Source organism: Podarcis melisellensis, assembly GCF_964234715.1.
Source record: "Podarcis melisellensis genome assembly, chromosome: 7".
NCBI classification, from domain to species: domain Eukaryota; kingdom Metazoa; phylum Chordata; class Lepidosauria; order Squamata; family Lacertidae; genus Podarcis; species Podarcis melisellensis.
Window position 1 is genome coordinate 46521933 of NC_138539.1, and position 21260 is coordinate 46543192.

At 45.0% G+C, this 21260-nt stretch overlaps 1 protein-coding gene across 1 annotated transcript; it reads left to right on the plus strand.

Moving 5' to 3' along the window:
- Nucleotides 1–3305: 3305 nt before the first annotated feature.
- TGIF1 (TGFB induced factor homeobox 1) lies at nucleotides 3306–15824 on the plus strand. The gene is made up of 3 exons (XM_081918129.1): nucleotides 3306–3674; nucleotides 12953–13182; nucleotides 15035–15824. Exons 1-3 carry the CDS (start codon nucleotides 3659–3661, stop codon nucleotides 15590–15592), a joined length of 804 nt encoding a protein of 267 aa, XP_081774255.1. The 5' UTR covers nucleotides 3306–3658; the 3' UTR covers nucleotides 15593–15824.
- The last annotated feature ends 5436 nt before the right edge of the window (nucleotides 15825–21260 follow it).

The following is a 21260-nucleotide window of genomic DNA, read 5'->3' on the forward strand; positions in this document are numbered from 1 at the left end:
CCGTTGCAAGTCACACAGGCTGCTCTTTCTTCGGGAAAGGCCGCGCCTTCGCCGCCTCCTCCTCCTCCTCCCGGGGCCGCGTCTCCTTCCAGCACATTGGCCGCCAGCGGGATCGGGAGTGATTCAAGCGCGGCTGCCTGGGCGGCGCCCCCAGCAGCTCCGGATGTGAGGTGTTCGCCACTCAATCTCGGCCGCCCGCAGGAGGAGCCTTCCACCGAAGCGCCTCCCAAGTCTGGGGCGAGCAAACCCGGCTGGCGCTGCAGGGGATTGTTACTCAACTGACAGCGTTCTTCCTGGTCCCTTTCCCGGCAGCATAATAAATGGCATGCCGCGCAACACGAAACACCAACTCGGCGGGAGGTAGTTCTTCAGGACTGCGCGTAATTCCCGGCACACATTTTCCAGAGGGGCGGTCTAGTTAGGCTCTTACACGGAAGAGTCTTGCGGCATTTTTCGGCTTTAGGACATTGATTTCGTGGACTAAAGCCCATGACTCTAACGCCGCAACAAATAAAACTGATCCCAGCTTCAGCCTCTGGCATCTGATATCCTGGAGAGTCACTGTGAACTAGACGCAGCCGACGTGTGACTCAAGCCACGTTCACTTTAAACAGTCAAGGCTTCCACAGAAGAATTCTGAGAGCCGCAGGAAGAGGGGTTTCTAGTTAAACCGCTCTGAAATTATAGTTCTGGGAGGGAAATAGGGGTCTTCTAACAACTCTCAGCACCCTTAACAAAACTTCACTTCCCAGAGTCTTTTGGGGTGGTCTCACTTTAAATGTGGTTTGTCCGGTTTGAATGTGTCCTCGGTGTAAGGCAGGTGTCTATATTCCTAGGTTAAGGTACCACATGACTCGTTATTTTATGTCTATCCCGAGACGTCAGGGCTGCAGTCCTTTGCTAGGGAAAGGTGCATTGAGCTCAATGGGACTGGCTTGCGAAAAACAAGTTCTCGCGTGCCATCCCGTGGCTAATGACAGGTTGAATTTGTTTTGAGAAGGGGGGAAAAACCACTCACAAAACTTTTCTGTGGCCGCCACATGACCTTTAGTTATGATATGCAAAATGAGAGTGGTGGCAACTCCTGCCCCAACCTTAAAGGCGCCGCTCACCCTACCTGCCTCATTTTGAGGCTGCAATCCTGCATGTGACTTACTTCCGCGCAAAGAAGCCATAAAAATACCATGGTTACAAAAAGGGGAGAAGCGGGGCAGCAAAGGCTACGTGGAGCTTACTTCAAAACCAGCCTGAGGCGGCTCAACTGGCCTCTTGTCTGTCCTCCGGAAACGCAACCACACGGGCTGTTTGTGCGGCGGCGTCTCCAGCCGGGACAGCTGGCACTGGGGAGCTTCCTAGCCTGTCAGCGGCGGGGTGGGCGGCAGCAGCCTCGCTTTCCATTAGGCAATCGCAACTTTCCTGGGTGATGTTCCAAGGTGCTCCACAAAGCAGCATGCCTTCAGCTTTTCTGCTGGGGCGTGTGGCTCAATGATTGCATGACATTTACATTTTAGTCATGACTTTCCTTTCTAAAGCCAGGAAATGCGAAGGACTCATCCTTGAGCAAGAGGCTGACTTTCCTGATTCCTTGACACATTTTCTTGCATTGCCCAGTGAGATGGATTTTCCCACAAGGAATGAATCCAGCAGCCGCCTCGTCTGTAACTGGAGAAGGAACCACTCAGGCAACCTCCTTCATAAACGACTGGACTCCGGAGCCAATCCCAGTTGCAGTGAAGAAGAGGAAGGGGAGGGGGAACAAACAACCCTTCGGCTGGAGTTGGCTCGATCCCAGAGACGTTGCTAGAGCAATTCGTCTATCTCGCCATCTCAGAGCAAAATAAACTTTACTAACGCACGTGTTTGCTCAGCGGGGTGAGCCAAGCCGTGAGAGACTTACTTTCAAGAAGTCACATGCACTTTTTTTTTCTTGTTGAATGAACATGTCACTCGAAACATACTGAGCACAATTCATTTTTAGAAGCCCGGGGGTGGGGAGTGGAGAAACCGCTCCAGCAGCGGCGAATTTCCCTCCACATGAGTGGAACTGACGTAATGGTGACTTTCCTTTTTCTGTTCGTTTGAATCAAGAGCAGCAGGTGGTCTGAGAGGAGAATATTCAGGTGTGAAACCGGTTTCCCTGGGACTTAACCTTTCGGTTCTTCTACAGTTTAGGTCAGCACTTGGGGAGCTCAGCCCCTGTCCCCAGAAACCCCGAAACACGTGTAGAAGTGAGCCCCCAACTGAACCCGGCCGGTGGAGCTTACTTCTGAGTAACAGGGGTTTGGGCTCAGGCTGCACACAGACCAGAGAAATAACGGGGATTTTGACTGGGATCTCAGCAAGGCGTCCCTGAAGGAAACAGTTCCTTCCTGTAGCGCGGACTCGGGTGAAGTACATCTCCCCAAGTCGTTTTGAGGCTCCTCACAACCTATTGGCCACGATAAAGCCGCTGATCCGAAACGGCGCTGACTGACGAGAGAAAGGAGACTCTGCGCCGCAGTTGTTGCTCACACTCGGCATGACTGCTAAGTTGTAAAGCATGACAGCGTCTGACTGGTTCTCCAGCATGGCAGGAATTTCCGAAGGGGGCTCAAGGGCGACGCGTCCACCAATAGCACGAGGCAGCGCCGGCAGTCACAACAAGCCCAGAAAGGGAGAGAGGAGGTGGAAGAGTCCTCTCCCCTCCCTCAGGAAAGCGGGGCTTGCCGAATGGAGGGAGAGATTGGGCAGGAAGCAAGGCTGCCATCCCAACTCCGGAGTAAGAGCGCAATCCTAACCACGCCTACTCCGAAGCGAGCCCCGTGCATTTCAATGGGGCTTACTCGGCTGCAATCCTAACCCGTTCAAGAGCCCACTGGGATCAGTAAAACTAACTTCCGCGTGGACGCGTTTAGGATTGCGCTGGAACTCTCACGGACAGTTAGCTCCGAATAAGCGCGTTTCAGTTGCAAAGGCTCAACTTTCCTGACGCTGCCTTTCCTCTTCTCCCTCCCTGCTCCGCATTCACACGAATTGCGGAGTTCCCTGGAGACGGGGGTCCGGCAGGGGCGCCCCCCTTTCCCTCCAGCTGCCCGGGAAAGAGAGCAGGAAGCAGACAGAAGGCCCGGGCCTGCCTTGCCCCGTCACCATTGCCCTCCGCTTCGCAAGAGAGCTCGCGCGTCCTCCTCTCTCTTTGGCATTGGCACCTGACAGAGTCGCTCGCCCTCGCCGCCAGCCAGCAGCCAGGGGAGAGGGAGAGGAGGAGGAGGAGGAGGCGGGTAAAGCGGCTCCGGCTCCTGGTTACTCTCTAGCTTACTCATTGCTGGGCGGTGGGGGAGGGCGCACCTCGTGGCGGCGGCGAAGGCAGCCGCTTGCTTGCGCTTGCCTCACTTCGCCAGGCACAAGTTACAGAACAAAGAAAGCAGCAGCAGCAGCAGCCCGAGCGCGCCGCTCTCAAGTTACTTGTCTCAGCTCCCCGCCGGGGCTGGAGGACCCTGGCCATTCCGCCCTCTCGACGCCCTCCCTCAGAAACAACTTGCCGGAGAGTTGTTGTGTGGGGGTTTTTTTTGGGTCTCCCACCGCCGCATTTCCCCCCAAGTTTCTCTTTGCTCCCCCTCTCCCGTTTCTGAAATAGAAGGAATCTTCCAGGATTGGACAGAAGGAGTTTCCAGGCACCAAGATGAAAAGTAAAAAAAGTAAGTGGGTTTGTTTGATGGGGCTCCGAGGCGCCTCGCTGCCCTCCTCGTGGTGTTGCTAAACAATTGCGAGGCGAAGGTGCTGCTTTGCAACTCGCGAGTTCGGTTTGGGAAAGAGCTCGGACTTTCCCCCAGAAACTTGGTGTGCAGTCCGTGTCTTACATGGCAGTTGAGGGGGGTTTTCCGCTCAGACAAAACACAAGCTGTCTGCTTGGAGGCTGCAGCTCCATGCTGCTGGCGCCCTGTCAAAAACATGTTCCAACTGCCTGCTTTGTGTCCGAACAAAGTTTTCTCCTAGTCTCTCTTCCCCCTCCCCTTCTCTCTTTTAAACCCGTTTGTTTTGCTTTACTTCTTGCCTTCTCTCTCATTGAATACTGAAAGTTTCTCAAACAAGAATGTGCCTTCTGGTCCCGTCCCCCCCTATTTGTTTTTACGTTTTAGAATCTCAGCAGCCTTCCTCGAGCATGGGAGCGAAGGAGCGTTCTTTGTTTGCGATTTTCGGCTAGGAGGGGGGCATGGAGACGGGGGTGGAGCCATTTAAAAAGCGGTTAAGCAAACTCTGGTGCAGGGCTTTTGGTTTTGTTAAAAAGATGCAAAGTGTGTTTCTACAAGGCACGAAAGCAGGTTTAGGTACACTTTCTTCTCCCAGAATGAGAGAGACTGTGATGATAAAATAACTTGGTAACTCACATAAATACACCGTTTGACAGAGTGGATTTTCCCCTCCTACCCTTTTAAGCAGCGGATTGCCACTGTTTTTGTTTGTGAAAAAACAGCTCAATTTTATGCATGTTTACTCGGAAGTAAGCCCCATTGAACTTAGTGGGGTTTACTCTAGGTGTACTGCCTTAGGCTGGAGTACTTTACTAAGTTACTTGAGAGTAAGCCCCAGTGAGGCTAACTTTTTATTGGGCATATAGGATTGGGCAGCTAAGGCAACTTTGCTTTTTTCAAAGAGAACAACCACTTCTTAAATGTTGTATTTAAAAGTTCATTTTCATGCAGTTGGTCATATTGTATGCTAGTAACATCATTAAAAATTGTAGGGTAGCATTTAAAGGAGTGTTGCATTCTGTAGAGTTGGCTTTTGTTTAAAATACACATTTTACATTCATAGTTCAAACATTCCTCTCACTTTGCCAGGAGTCCTGCAGCAGTTTGTGTGTGTGTACACCTACTCTACAGTTTTGGACTTAAGAGGTCTTCTGTAGCCATAGTTTGTAGTTTTCATGTGGAGCTGCAGAACTAGACACACAAAGGAAACCAGGCCACACAAATGCTACAGTTAGGCCGTGGTAAGTGGGTAATATAAGCCCACCATAAACGAAGAGACTATCTGTAGATAAAAGTCTGTGCTTTTAACTTTGTATTCTATCCAAAAGTTTTTGTTTGCCTGACTACCGGTAACTTTGGATTCTGTGTTACATACCATGACCTGCCCTTTCTGTGGCTAAAGTCACACATCCTGGCTTTTGAGCTTCCCAGTTTGTACAAATAAGTAACTATTGGACAAAAATTCCATAGTGAACTACTTAGAATAGTTATTTTTAGAGCATTCCTCTGCTCCCTCTATTTGCACAGTGGTGGTGAGCTGGTTTCCTGTCTGCTGCTGCTTTCATTGTTCCTTTGGCTTCTCACTCTAGGCAGCTGTTCCATTTGTTTGTGTGCGTGTGTGTTTTAAATATAAAGCATCATACAAAGCTAACTGTTAACCCAACTCAACATTAAATGCATGTACATTTTGTCATGTGTTCAGCAGCCTAGCTGTCTAGTGAGCTTGGGCAGGGCATAAAAGCAAAACAAGGAAAAGATGTCATGATTAAGAGGGAGGACTTCAAAGTTGAGGAGTGCATTGAGTGCATTGGGAGCACATGTTGCAAGCTGGAAGTTTGCAGAGGCCTGACCTTTAAAAGACAGTGTAATTCAACATTTTCAAATGATAGGCTTACAAAGCTGGCACATGTGGTCTATAGTTTATCATCTGTCCTGAAAAACCCTGAAGTATTTTCTGTGCTATCCTAATGTGGAAGGAAGTTCCTGTTAAAGTAAGGGTTTAACATACTTGGTTTTATTTATTTATTTATTTCACTCTCAGCCCATCCTTCACCCAGCAATTGATCCCAATTTATCAAATATAAAACTTAACTTGGTTCTGTGTAAATTTGAGTGCTACTTGTGATTTCTTGTACATAAGAAGTATATGTGTATGTGGATTTAAAATCAAGCTGACACATAGGGAGGAGGATTAAAGTCAAGGAATGCAGTCTGTGGAGGGATGGGAGAGGGAGTTGGTATGTTTCAGTTTGTGAACCATTATGATGTCTGTCTCCCCTTGCTGTGGAATGAATAATGTATGTTATTCCATAACCTTTGTTTGTGGTACTTGCACAAATGATGAGATACCTGGTGATGCACATTTGGGGAGGAAGCATATTCTGTACAAATGGTTCTGATCTGTGTATCAGATCTCATATCCATAAACCATGTTCTAAAAGAGTGCTTTGGGGGGCCAGGCTAGAATTACACACACCTTGTGAAAATAAAATAATCTGGCTAAGGAGAATGGCAGCAGCTGCCCAGAGATTGGAGCATCTCTTTGATCCCTCTTTGCCTTATGAGTATGGGTGAGTTTGTTTATTTAACAAACCTGTTGCCCCATTTAAAACAAAGAACTCCTCAAGCTGGGTTTTAACACAATGGCCAAGCAATATATGAAAACATCTAGATCAACACTGTATAAAAGGGCTGTTAAAATAAGAAGCCTAGGAATTGGTTAACTAACAAAAACAGTAGTTCACAGAGCATCAGGCAAAAAAGCTGCTCTTGACAGCAGCCTGTTGAAGCTGTGTGTTCCCTTCCTCTGACAAGTTAGGGAGACAAATAGGCAGCCCTTGTGTCTCATTAAATTCTCTTTCTCTTGCTGTCCTGGGTACGTTAACACTAGCCAGGTGCCACTATTTTTAATTGCTATGCCAATCGCAAGCCTGCTGCCTCCTTTGTTTTCGCCTTGATTGCATTTGGGCAGAGTCCATACCACATAGTACTTTCTTCATGTCAGTAGTATACAGTAGTGACTTTTCTTTAATTCTTTACTTAAACATTTAGGCATGATTTGAATCTTGTACGTGTGATTTAACCCATTGCTGGAATGAGTTCTGCAGGTGCCTTCTGGAAATGTTTTGCTCCTGTGAACATGGGCAGCGGCTCAAGTAGAGCTTCACAAAACACACACAGTGAGAGAGATTTCCTGGAGAAAGCAGTCTAGCACATTGTTCTCTTGGCAAAGGGAGAGCCTGCTTCTTGAATGCCTCTTTGTAAATCTTATTAAAGCAGCTGGTTTCTACCCTTTGCAATACTTCTTCACAGCACAGCTCTTCCGTTACGTTACCCTGCCTATTATTAAATGGGTTTATTTTTCTCTAATATTCAAAATCAAAGAGATTATTAACAGTATCTAGTGTACAGGTCTGTGTGTGGTCTAATGCACGTTAATATGGTGTTACTTTGTGCCAGGAAGATGAAAATGGTGCAGTTAATCCAAAGAAATTTAATCTTGCGTATATACATTTTGACAGTGTCATGCTGTGCATGCATCTAGAGTGAATTTCAAAACTGAGGCCTGCAAGTTGTGCCAAAAGCCAGTTGTGTCCCAATACCTTGTACCTGGTGAACTCCGTGTGTGTTTTCAAAGAGCACTGTTAAAAACACTCCAGATGTTGTAGGACCCCAACTCCAATCAGCCTCAATCAAGATCTTGAGGGCCACAGATTCCCTATCCCAGTTCTATCTAGAACAGAATGGTCAGAGCATTATCATAGTTCAAGAGTTCGTTCAAGCCAGGCCAAAACACTCGAGGGCACAGAGTGGGGTCAGTGAGGTGGTTGTGGCCTGAGGAAAGTCCTGAAGTTTGGAGGGCCACATTTGGGCTTCAGAATCCCCACTATTGATCTAGAAACATGAACAAGAACTGCACACCTACAGTTACTGGAATAAGGGTGGCTGCTGGAAGCTTCTTACTCATGCATATTTGCAGCTTTTTCTTTGTTTTTCTTTGAGGAACTTGACATAAGTATCTCTGATACTTTCATTACCCAAGAAATCTAAATTCTACTGCATTAGAACCCTAAATTAAAACAAGGCAACACTTCTGTATCCAGATAGTTGCCCCCTCTTTTAAACACAGCAAACAACTAACTGTTAACACATGAGACAGACAGCCTAGGAAGGATGCCTTTTAACTGTGCCCTGTTAAAACAGGAAATCAAATGCGCAGACTGATTACTAACAAGAGGAAAAACCAAAGCTAGCCTGTAATCAGCACAAATGCTGCAGTGTAAACAGAGCCATGGCAGCCCCAATGTGGCCTTTGCTCTAATGAGAAATCAGCTGGACTAAGGAGAGATCTGCTGCCTACTTCTAGTTTCCTGTTGCTGCAACTCCTGCACAAATAGGGGGACTTTTCTCCTGGCAGTTCAAAGGGCCGGTGCTCCATTATTGAAATCAGCTCATTACCCCAAGAGAAGTTGCATGGCAGTTTTCTCTTGTTTAGCCCAAACCTGTTTTGTATCATTAACCTCTTAGCAAAGGGAACATGTCACAATAAGTAAGCAGATCAAAGGGCAGGCAGCACTGCTGGTTTGTTCTTGCTTTAATTTTTTATTTGTTCTGTCAGGAGATTTATCGGTTCTTGTTTTTATTTTTGAGGGGTAGGGAGGGGAAGAGCAGGCTCTTCAGTTTCGTTTTTGAGGAGGGGCACTGGAAGTATATAAGTCTAGCTTTTGAATATTTTTAGCATAAGTTTGTAACATTTCCACTACCCCTCCTTTTTGCTCTTAAGGCAATGTCCTGATCTAGCTGACTAAAATACTTTAGCATGACTGTTTACCTCAAGGCAGGACTCATCATGCAAATACTTGTGCAATGTGTGTAGATCCATTGACTTGTCTGCTTCTTTGAACCACTTGCTGTTGCGTACATATTCTCTATGTACATGGAAAGCACCGAGCAAGCCTGACAATGGCCAAATGACCCACTGAACTCTCTGCATACTATAGAACTCAGCGGGGAGAAGCAATAATTAGTTGGCTGTTAGCTCTAGCTCCACCCGCTTGCCTTCCACCCCACCAGTTTCAGTGGGCATCAGCTACCACTACATAAAATATACATTAGAATTATTCTCCTGAGCTGCTGTTGAGCAACATCACTTTGGGGACACATCATAGAAGATTGGGGTTCTGAAAATTTCTGTGCCTACTGGGCTCCTGTGCTTGACAGAGGAGCAACAGGCTGAGCATTTCCATGCCTGGCAGAGCTGCAGCTGTTACATCATTGTCATTATGTTCTCTGGGAAAACACCGAGAGGGCTGGGCCAGAACAGAAAAAGTGGTGGTCCCAGAGAAGAAAAGCTTCTGGTTTCCTACTGCAGCTTCTGCTGCAGTGGCTCTTGCTTGGGATAGCCATGACGCAGAGGGTGTCCTCATGCCTCTTACCGGGAAACATGGGGATAGTGGGTTGGTGATAACTTTCTTTAGCTCACTGGTTTGGGAGGGCTTTGTTCACCTGCTTTCTCACATTGCTTTGTTGTTGGTTGATTTTTATGTCATTTTTCATCATTTTATTATACTTGTCTCTATTTTGTTTGCCGCTTTGGGAGCCTCTGGGTCAAAAGGCAGTATATAAATCAACAATAACAACAGCAACAGTATTGTTATTATCATTAAAACAATAGTTGGGCATCCTTTGTAGGGCGTTCCACTAGAACTACTGTTCTACGTGGCTGCTCTGCTCTGTATGTCCTTGCTGTGATCTTTCAAGAGACAGGAGTGTTTGGTCAGAAGTACCAGTGGGTATGGTGGAGCATTTAGTGGCTTGGCCCCTGATGGCCTTTGACAATGCATGATGGGACCTAGGTTTGGGGGCTTCTTTTCTGTGCAGTCCATACCTATTCTGAACCCTCTTTGCAACTAACACTGTTACCACCTGTTGAATAACGATGCATATTACCCTATACTGTTGTGGATGGCAGGGGGCGAGAAGCTCTATAGTGATGAGTGTCTAAATGCTCTGCACAACTATCATTTTTTAATAACCTTTGCTGGGAGGGGGATAAAGGAAGTGGAGATATCGTAATTTGAGGGTTACAGTGTAATCCTAGCCTTGTCCACTCAGAAATAACAACTATTGAATTTAGTGGGGCTTACTCCCAGGTAAATGGGGTTGGGATTAGACTCCTTCTTATTGGTGACCTGCCATCCATGCTTAACTGTGTGTGGACTGCTGGCCTTGCAGCTGCATTGCAGGAATAGAGTCCAGGTTTCTGGTAGACATTGTGTCAAGGCGCCATGTGCAGTTGCCTATGACGAAAGTTCCCAGCTAAAGCTGCTTCTGGTGTGCTGACATTGGCTTTTAGCTGGAATCTTATCTCCCTTGTGGCTCTGGGAGTGAAGGAAGAAGAGAGAGGGCTGTCATCTGGCCCTCTTCAATGGGAATGCTTTACCTTTGCTTCATCTGTAGTTTCAGATGTAACATTACACTGTCCCTGAGTTGAATATAGCAGGGTTGGGGGGGACATGTGACTCTCAGATGTTTGCTGGACTGCTGCTCTCAGCATCCCTGACCACTGGCCATGCTGGATGGGGCTGATGGGAGATCCAGCAACACCTGGAAGGCCACAGATTCTGTATTCTTGTAGTATACGTTTCTGACTAATATTTGCCTGGTTTTCTTCTGCAAGTGAAATGTGGTTTAGGACTGAATCTATCCCAGCCAGTGAGTGAAACTCAATAAGATTTGTCTGTCAAACTAGTGTATACGGCTTGGATTCCTAAAATTTCTGGTGGGAATAAAAGACATGTAGCCAAAGCTTTGGTTTCCTGCACTGACTAGTTTGTTTGTATGACCTATAGCAGGGGTCTGCAACCTTTAAGACAAAAAGAGCCACTTGGACCCGTTTCCGAAGTAAAAAAAAACTGGGAGCTGCAAAACTCGTCATTATAAAAATAACTTTTTTGTCACTTTTTTATTATTTCTTTGTTTGACCCCTCAGAATTACTCCTCCTCATAGAAATAAACGTTAAATTAACAAGTTACCTTTTTGTGTGTGTGTGTTCTTCACTCCCCTTCAAAACAGTGACCAGCGTATATGCCCCTTACAATGTAGTGGGCGGGCAGGCGGGAAGGCGGGAAGGTGATGTCGGGACGGTGCGTGACTAACACACGCACCGCCCCCATGCGACGTCACAGCCAATACAGCGCCCGCCACAGTGGGGAGTGTTGGGGCGCACAATGCGCCTCCTCCCCTCGCTAGTATCCGCCCTGGAGCCGCGGCAAAGGTGTAAAAGAGCCACATGCGGCTCCGGAGCCACGGGTTGCCGACCCCTGACCTATAGTAACTACCTTCTTCTAAGCTCAGCGATACAGCTGCAAATAAAACGTTTTAAGTGCAATGTGACACTAGATGGCAATGGTGAGCCTTATGGAAAATTCAATGTATTTTTAAAAACGCTTTTAAAAAAGCATTTTCAGAACAGTTTTTTATATGTGTGTAGATTCCACCAAAGTATTGCTAGTTTCTTTAGATGTTCTTTTTACTGCAGTGTTCAGCACATTGACTTGAAAGTAAGGTAAAGGTAAAGGCACCCCTGCCCGTACGGGCCAGTCTTGACAGACTCTGGGGTTGTGCGCCCATCTCACTTAAGAGGCCAGGGGCCAGCGCTGTCCGGAGACACTTCCGGGTCACGTGGCCAGCGTGACATCGCTGCTCTGGCGAGCCAGAGCCGCACACGGAAACGCCGTTTACCTTCCCGCTGGTAAGCGGTCCCTATTTATCTACTTGCACCCGGAGGTGCTTTCGAACTGCTAGGTTGGCAGGCGCTGGGACCGAGCAGCGGGAGCGCACCCCGCCGCAGGGATTCGAACCGCCGACCTTTCGATCGGCAAGTCCTAGGCACTGAGGCTTTAACCCACAGCGCCACCTGCGTCCCTTGAAAGTAAGCTTTACTTAAATCAGTGGGGTTATGATTATAGAATTGAGATGTTAGCTCTCTCTGGTACAAAATGGAATTGTAAATTTATTGCCAAATAGTTGTATATGAAAGGCTTGAAACATTATTGCTGTTGTGAATGGAGCCTGCTGGGGCAGGGTGAGGAACACAGTAGAGCACGTTGTTTGCATGCAAGAAGATTCCAAGTTCTGCCCTGCTTCTCCAGTTAAAAAGAATCAGGGACAAGGCAGAGTTTAGAAAATACCTGATGTAAGGGAGCAACAGGGCTGAATGGAACAGCAGTGCCACCATTGCATCCAAAGCCCTGCTTCTTGTACTGGCCAAAGCTTAAGGTGTGGGGAGGGGTAGCATTTTGCCTAATTTTAGTTGTGCCCACCTCCAAAATCAGGCCATTCTGGCTGTTAGATAGGCTTAAGAAGTAGTGGATCATGGCCCAGCCAATTTCACTGTCATTTTGTCCCCGTTTCAGGGCTTTACACCAGCTGTTGGCAGTGGATTCCCTGTGATAGTCAGTCAACAGCCCACACTGTCAACAGGCACCGCAGGAACGTTCCATGGCAGTGGAGAAGCGGGGGGAATTGGGAGTTGTGATTGTTGTTTTTGGCAGTTTCCTATAAATTTACTACATGAAACGAACAGTGATGCTACCCATAAGCAAGTTAAACTCGAGAACTTGGATGTAGGTAGATCCATGGCTCATCCCTAACATTTGCTGTGCCAGCATTAAATATAGTACATCAACTGCTATGCCAGCACAGAGTCACGGCTGAAAAATACCACACTGGCTTTTGTGCATTTAATCCTTGATGGAGCAGTTGGGCACATTGGCCTCTGTTGAAAATTTCAGGTGCTCAGTCTTAAGTGGTTTGTGAATAGAAGAGCAGAAAATGTTTACAATTTTAAAAGATAGAAGTTTCTAAGGAGTGTTGGAATATCACTGACATCTAATCTTGGTTTTGGCTTCCTCCCTACCTGATCATGAAGCATTTAGCTTGGAAGGAAATTTGCTGGATTGCATACCCACAGTTGCTGGCCAATAGTTGGCATGGTACTGGCAAATGATGCAAGCCACTGTATGTATGAGACCATGTGGATGGTTGTTAAGGTGGCTGGCACATCTATGCTGTATCCCCAGAATACAGGAACTGGAGGTAGATCTTATGGTTGCCTCTCTGATGCTCGTTGCCACGCTTTAATTGCAGGTGATAAAATGTGTCTGAATGGATAAGATGAAGAGATAGTCATGCAATGTTCACCGTTGCGTTTTTCTCATAGATGCTGCTGTTGCAATATCAGGCAGTGAGACAGAGGACGATGACAGCATGGATGTCCCTCTGGATCTTTCCTCTTCTGCAAGCTCAGTCAAGAGGAGGAGGCGGGGTAACCTGCCCAAGGAATCGGTGCAGATTCTTCGGGATTGGCTCTATGAGCACCGCTTCAATGCTTATCCTTCAGAGCAAGAAAAAGCACTACTGTCAAGACAGACGCACCTCTCTACACTACAGGTATTTAAAGATGCTCCAATTACGTTTTAAGACTATGATCCTAAGTACACTTAATTTGGAGCAAGTCCTGTTTAATTCAGGGCAACTCGCTTCTGAATAAATAGGCATAGGATTGCATTGTATAATAGTGTTAGTTGGTGAGGTTGTATAGCCATGAGCTTATGTTTTACTATAATGGAAGTGTTATTTTCATACGCTGATGGTTTTTTGAAAGGTGTTGTTTTGGATTTGGGATCTACTTACAAACCAGTGCAAACACGTAAAGTAGATGGTTCTGTTTTGGCTTTGGATTGGGAGGGGGGAGGGTTTGGGCTCACTCTAGCAGCATGGATGGTGTCATAGAGTTGTAAATTACCTCTGGCTATTTTCGTCACAAGCTGAATTTGCGTATCTCTGTAATGGCCTCACTGAACCCATATATTGTAACTTTAAGCTCCCTGTAGTATTCCAAAACAGGAGCAAGATGTGAGTGCACATTACAGTGACTGAAAAATGGGCAGGGTGACAGTGGGGACATGGAAGTGGCAACTGCAGAGTTCCGTCCCCCCAATGCTCCAAATATAGCAGTTTTAAGCATAAGCCTGTAATGTATCTGTGTAGCTTTTCATAGAAATAGCTCTTTTCAAGCATCTGGCAAATAATGTGCATGTGTCTGTACTCAGATTGACCTTAGAATGCAAAGTTAGAGGGCTGGTTTCTGTTCCCAGTTCTGTCAGTGACAGTGCGCAATTCTTTGTATCAGCAAGAACAAAGTGAAATTATGCTTCTGTATTTTATGGGAGTCTCTATTTGCTAACACACATAAAAGCTTGCAGACTCTAGGAAGCAAGGTCCAAAGTTCCATTGGAAGTAGCCCGGAATGTGTACACTCTAATCCAGACCAAAATATGCTGGATGTTTTGTTGGCAGCTCTGTAGAAGAAATTTTGAAAACACAAAAGATAACAGCCCCCTTGGAATGTGTGTGTTGTAATTTTGCACATATTTTCACAATACATCACTCCTCTTCATACATTCAGCCTGAACCAATGAGGGCCAAATATGAGGAGACATTCACACAAGTCTATCCCCACTAACCTTCCCCCCCATATGCTAGCTCTGCTTTAGGCCTTGCTGCTCAACACACACTCACAATATATAGGGGGGGGGTGTCCTTCATGTGATGGGGCAGCACACCTGAAAAAGATTGTGTGTGTGTGTGTGTGTGTGTGTTGGGACTGCATAAATCCAGCTTGCTAAAGACATAAATCTGTCTTTTGACCTCTCATCCTGTTGCTTTCTTAGAATATCATTTCTTTGTAAGCGATAAGCAAATTTCCTTTGTCTGCACTGGGCAGAAGGAGAAACCATCCTTATCCAGCAAACATGAAAAGGGTTGTTAAGCTGTCCTTTTATTGCCCAGGAAACTGGCTTGATATTCAAACAAGGGCAAACTTCAGTGAGGTAATCTCTGTTTTGCCTGTTGACACAGTCAGTTGAACAGGGCAAATCAGTAACTGTTTTTGGGAGGAGTTTCTCTTTCACAGGGAAACATTTTCCTGTTGTTAATTAACTCAAATGTAATGAAGAATGAGTAACAGGTTAACATGTGTACAGAGCTAAAAAACTAAGCCTATTGGTTTAGGCTAAGCAGAGAGCCCGAGGCTCTTTAGTAAGCAGAAAGGGCTGGTAGAAACAGGAAGGAAAGAAAGGCCTTCATTCAAGGATGTGTCATAACTTGTCTGCTGGACTTCCATTTGTCCTGCAGTTAAGGAATCTGCTTGAAGTGAGTCATGGATTTAACTGCAACTGCTCTAATGGCACAGAGTCGGAAATGAATGGAGGTAGGCATTAAGATGTGCTTGTGTTCTTAGGTCTGCAACTGGTTTATCAATGCACGCCGCAGGCTTCTGCCTGACATGCTGAGGAAGGACGGGAAGGACCCAAATCAGTTCACCATCTCACGACGAGGGACCAAGATGGCTGACGGCAGCTCGGTGGAATTCTCCATTGGCACAAAAAACTGCATTCCACTGATTGAGAGCTCGTTCCTCTCCGGTAGCACAGGACCAAACAAGACTTGCAAATCTTCTTCCTTGGGATCCGTTTTGGCTCGGCCATCAGTAATTTGCCACACCACCGTAACTGCACTGAAAGATGCTCCTTTCCATTTTGGCCAACCGGGTGGCACTGGTCAGACCCCGGATGACCTGCAGCGGGCTTCCCCTACCAACTTCACAGACAACTCCCATCTATACCACGAGGATGTGTCTAAGCTGGGACCTGGTACAAATGCACAGAGTGGGCTTTTCAACACTCCCCCACCGACCCCTCCAGACCTCAACCAGGATTTTAGTGGGTTTCAGCTCCTGGTGGATGTTGCACTGAAACGGGCCGCGGAGATGGAGCTGCAGGCGAAACTCATGATATAAAACATTCTTCATATTTGCCCCCCGGGGCAGGGATATAACGGAAAGATGTGGCAATTGTCTACATGGTATCAAAGACTTAACTGCATTTTTTAATTAATCTTATTTGCACAAGGGATTGCTGAAATGAAGCTTCCTGCCACTGAAGTGGTTTTCAGTGGGATATGGTCATTCCAAGAATTATAGACTTAAAGCTACTGTAGAAACAAAAGGGTTTTCTTTATTTCTTTTCTTTTTTTAAAAAAATGTTTTGTAGTAGGGTTTTTTTCATAATGTGAGATGATTCCCAATATCATGTGATTTTGTTTTGTTATTATTTTCATTGTTTTTTTCCCCTCTCCAGACTGTGCAATATTTAGAAACAAGATTAGTCTTCATATCATTCCCACGTGGAACAAAATATACCAACAGGCTGTCTTAAAAAACAAATTCAAGATTTTAAAACGTGTTTGAATTTGAATGATTATGCTTTTTCATGATGTAATAAAATATTTTCTTTAATAGTGGATTCATATTGTGTTTTGTGTGTGTGTTGAACTAGTGCAAAACTTCCAGCTACACTGTAGCAAAGAGATCCTTTCCTCTTCCAAATATTCACAGTTTTAAAAGTACCCCTTTAAAAGGTTGATATAAATACGTTACTCAGCAAATGCTAAAATATTGTATACTGTGACTTTTTAAGTCTATGTTATAAGATCTATTTGCACATGTGTGTCATCTTTTAACATGTGCAGCCTCGAAATCTGTTTAACACTCCCGGTCAAGCAAACGCATGTTTAAACACAAATTCATTGGCTTTGTTTTTTAAAAAAATCATAGGATTGTATTATTGACTTCTCCAGTGCTGCACCTCTCCTGGTATAGCAGACTTCTGTGTGTGCAGTGGAGCTTCCCTTTCCTCTCCGTCTCCTCCAGCCCCCACATGCCCTCTGAATCAGCTCTGAAGGGCTAGGGGACTCCAGAACATATTTTGGATGAGGAAGGAGGTCCTACTCACTGTGCCAGCAGAAACCCACTGGTGTAGCACTAATATAGCCCTAAATACAGAATCTGTTAGGCAGAGATGCTCAAACTGAATTCCAGGAACCATTGGGAATCTTTGGGGGGGTCTGTTGCAGGTTCTTCCGCTGGAGGTTCTTCCTTAACAACATTAGTGATGGCAAATTAACTTCTGTGATGGCTTGTCCGCCACCTCCAGTCCTCTGCAATGTGCCTTCAAAGAAGTGCTGGAGATTTCTTCAGTTGGAATCTCTGTTAATATGGGGCAATGGCAACAGCCAACAAGCCTGGTGAATGTTCTGCATGAACAGATTCAAACAGAAATCAAACATTGCTCTGTCTCTAGATTGCCACCTTTACAATTTCCCCTCCTCCATGTCACATCCCAGCCAACTCTAAAAACTCACTGCTTCTGACTCTTAAGCTCTGGCTTTATCTTGTAACTAGGTAACTCTGAGTTGAGGGAGGGGCCCCAACCATTTGTTGTCTCACACCAAGTCCTCTGGATGGCTCACCCCCTAGGCTCATGAGGAAGTTAGCCTGGATTAATTAGCTATTAACACTTGGCTTAATTAAAGGATTAGAAGTGTCTAGCACACAGTAGAATACACACAGGTCTGGCTATTTCCCAGTTTTAGCACCCCGAGCCTTAATTAAATTCTAGCACCTTGTGGACCCAGGAATTTAGGGGGTTTAGCACCCACAAACTCATTACACTATGTTTCTTTTGTTGGTCTTTTCTCAAAAATAGAGTGAAATGGTTTATTTCATGTCTCCTTACCTTAGTGGCCTCCCTGCACTGTTTCCTTATTTCCTTTTCTACTTTCCTAATCACAAGTCTCTCTGCTATTCCTCTCTTTCCCATCCTGTAAGGCTGTGACTCCTAACTTGCCTCCTTTTGCTGACTCCAGCGTGCCAATCCCCTCCCTTTCCCCCCTCTCTTTTTCTTGCATTGCCCCAAAGGTATCTTGCATCCCATCTCTGAACTCCCTCACTTACTTTCTTCAATCTTTATTTCTCTTTTTGTTTCACTACTTCTTTAATTGAATTCAGTATCAAGAGCCCCTCTCTCATTGTGTTCAATAGCAAGAGCTCACAGATCTTTTACTCTCTCAAGCAATTTGCCTGCTGAGCAACTCTCAGATGTCCCTGTGTGTCTAATAGGGTGGGAGAAGAGGAGAGACTGACAGATAGGAAAAACTGCATCAGCTCTGTCAGATATCTCTGAACACAGGGGGATGTTGGGCAGTGAAGACATTGTAAGCTGGACAACATGCTCCATGTCCAATTTCAAAGGGCTTGGAAGACCCTTAAATGCTCATTGTACAGAGCTGATAAATGGTTATTTTGGATTAAGCAGTTGGCTGTGCAGATCTACTGTAAAGAATGAAATGATTACAATTCTTAGACTATTTTTTTGCAATTTGTTTCCTTCAATATCCTTCCAAGTGTTTGACTTCCAATTGCTACCAGATTCCTCAGTGGCCTAGATCACAAAACAAGACACCTGTGCTGATTGCAAGTGCTTTCTCATCTTGTATGTAAACAGTGGTGTATCGCGGGGGGCCCACAGGGGCTGTTCCCCCCGGGCACAAAAATTTTAAGGATGCAAAATTTCTGCTCCTCCTTGAAATCACCACAGCAGCACCTGTGACCAGGACTACAGAGTGCCAGCTCCACTAGCCAATGGCAGAAGGAGCAGTGGTGGGGAATCACATGGTGTGTTTTTTAAGATTCACAGAGTCCACCTTCAAAATACTAAGCAGCTATTACACCAAAATATATACCCCTGCATATTTTGTGATTCTAATGAGCACTAAGTCTGAGAAGGCCCCAATAGTGTTGGTATCGTATCACGAAAAGCAATAGCTTAAGAAGTGCAATATTGTTTGAGATATCACAAGCGACTGGTTAATGTTTTGACATGAAAGAACTGCACCCCCTAACTTGTGATGGAGTGGTATGAAAGATTTCCTGGATTTATGTATGTGTCATGAGGATTTAGATTTCTCTTTTCTATTGATGCAAGAATGCTCAAGGCAGCTGTGGCCAGCTGAAACAATTTTTTGAATTAGACACACACTTACTCTCAAGGTGGCTACTCGTTTGTAATTTCAATGAGCAAGCATCCGTCAGATTTCCCAGCAGCTGTATATTTATTTATTTTAGTCACAGTGCTGATTATCTGACCTTGTTCAGTGTTTCTAAAATTGTTTCGGCTGTTATCTGCCTTAGCTTTGACATTTTCCCTGAAGTCGGTCCTTTTCTTTCAGAAAATGTAAAACTATGCAATATTTTTGCTAATGTAAGAGACCTTTTAAAAAAACAAACACATGATTACTACTTCTGCTGAAAGTGATCTAAATAAACGAGAAAACATTAATGAAGCTATGTTCTCATAGGAAACAAACACACATATCTGCCCATTTGGGCTATGAGAAAGGATACATTTGGACTAGGAGAAGGCCACAGAAAGTAATGCAGTTAGAAAATCTATGTCGGGGGGGGGGGAATCTAGTAGAATGTGTGCATAGTAGCAACTAATTTGTTCTGTGCCTAATTTATAAAACTCTGTTTGTTCACCTCTTAATTTCTGTACTGGTTAATCCAGGCCAAGAGTTTAATTTCATTTTCTCTGAAGATTTTCTGTATTCCATGCCATCCTGCCCCACTTACACCAGAACTGTTGCACAGGAACCACGGAAATTGCTGTGGGATAACTATCCTTATATAACCAACATACAAAGGCCTTATTAATGCATTAAGGGGTTAATACCATACAGTAAGTTCTCCTACCAGGCTTAGCTATATCCACTTCCCCTCACCTTGGGAGGAACTAGGTAATAAGGCCTATTGTTCTCTTCCAGTCAACCTGAGCTCAGTGTGTAAAGAAGTTTGAGCTGGTTGCTCCAGTTCAAACTGCATGACTTTCACCAGCCACTATTGAGTTCCTATACCAATAATTTAGGAACTCTCACCACTTTGGAACTAAACTAAGTGTTACTGGCTGTGCAACTTTTTCTGATTGCTGTATAGAAACGTACACGAATCTGACCTTTGAAGAATTTGTAAGTAAACCTATTTTTAATGTTCCAACCGTGATCATTTCCTATGTTGGGGGAAGAAGGGAGTTTTGGAACTCACCAGGGCATATTTTAAATGTGTAACAGTCTGTATTTCCATGCTTTACTTTGCTGCATATTTTGTTATTATAAATCTCTGCTTTGGTTGGGAGTGGGGTTCTCTAACCAGAGAATACTTCACCCAAACTTTGGATCTTGGCATAATGAATTCTTTTTATAGCTATTATTTTCTTTGCACCAGCAATTGTCTTATACTGAGTCAGACTGTTTAGCTCAGCATTGTCTCGGATGTCTGGCAGTGGATCTGCTGGGTTTCAGGCAGGGGACAATCCCAGCCCTACCTGGAGATGTCAGGGACTTAACTGGAGACTTGTTGGTTGCAAAGCTGATGCTCTACTGCTGAGCTATAGGTCACAAGAGAGTTGGCATAGATGCTGTTGTAGAATTTCTACAAACATTGCATTTTTGGTACCCATCGAAAACAACGCCTGCTTCTGGTTGAAACTATTTCAGTATCATCCTAAACATATGCTTGAAAAAACTTCATTATAGAAAAATATGAGACACTTTAAACTTTAGCAATGAATTTCCCCCCTAAAAAATAACAAATCTTTATTGCAAATCCGTTTGTTTTCACACTTTCCATATTGATGTTCGTTTCCCCCATTGTGCTCTCCTTTGTGTTTTATAATTAGGTATTCTTCCCTTGTGCACTGTTCCTTGAAAATACTCTTCTCCAAGCCAGTAGTAACAAGAGATGTTTTTCAGTAAACTTTGGGACCTACAGGCCATTAAGTCTTTGATCATGAAATGAGTGGAAACAATTGCTATAAGTCAGGTTTGGTTGTTGCCATCTGGAGAAGGGCAAAGAATTGGATTAGATCCAGATTTGCCAGATTGAAACTTCACTGAATATTTCTGCTGCAAGAGTGGAGAGTTTTCCCTGATTCTTATTTCTTCTTTTAGCTCCACCTGCTGTACTACCTAAAAATCTGTTCCAGAGGGTTGGTGGGATCATCGGGAACAAGTTGGAACGGTGTTGCTGGGGGCTACAATGGATAAAAATCAACTTTCCTTCTTGCTTCAGCAGGGAAGCTCTGCTTGGCCTCAAGACCTTCCACAGCTGGAAATCTGAATTCAACCCATCATCTTGAGTTGGTGTTGATTAGATTAGATGTTTCAGATGTGCATTTGCTGTGTTGGCTCATGAGGTAGTTTTCAGAATTTGCTGACAGCTCAAGCTGCACTTTAAATGTTGAAGCAGAATCGCTGTTGAGTAATTCCATAATCGTTTGAAGGCTAACCACTGTATTTCCATACCACTTCCAGATGCAGTTATCTGCAGAAAACTACACTGGAAACTGAAAGTTGATCACTTGTGTACCAGAGGTACCAGCAGGAGCCCAGATCTCTGGGTACTGTTCTGTGTTTTCAGTTATTAGTATCTTGTACTGAGGCTGCAATCCTGCACACACACACAAATGAAGTATCACTCAATGGGGCTAACATCTGAACAGACCTATATAGGACTGCATTGCAAGTGTAGTTCCTGTTGTCCAAGGTTTGCCTCTGTGTGCTTACAGATTGAT

Excerpts from the sequence above, each read along its gene's own strand:
- TGIF1 (XM_081918129.1), top strand. Across the intron at positions 13,183-15,034 it reads CGCACCTCTCTACACTACAG|GTCTGCAACTGGTTTATCAA; the intron begins GTATTTAAAGAT and ends TTGTGTTCTTAG.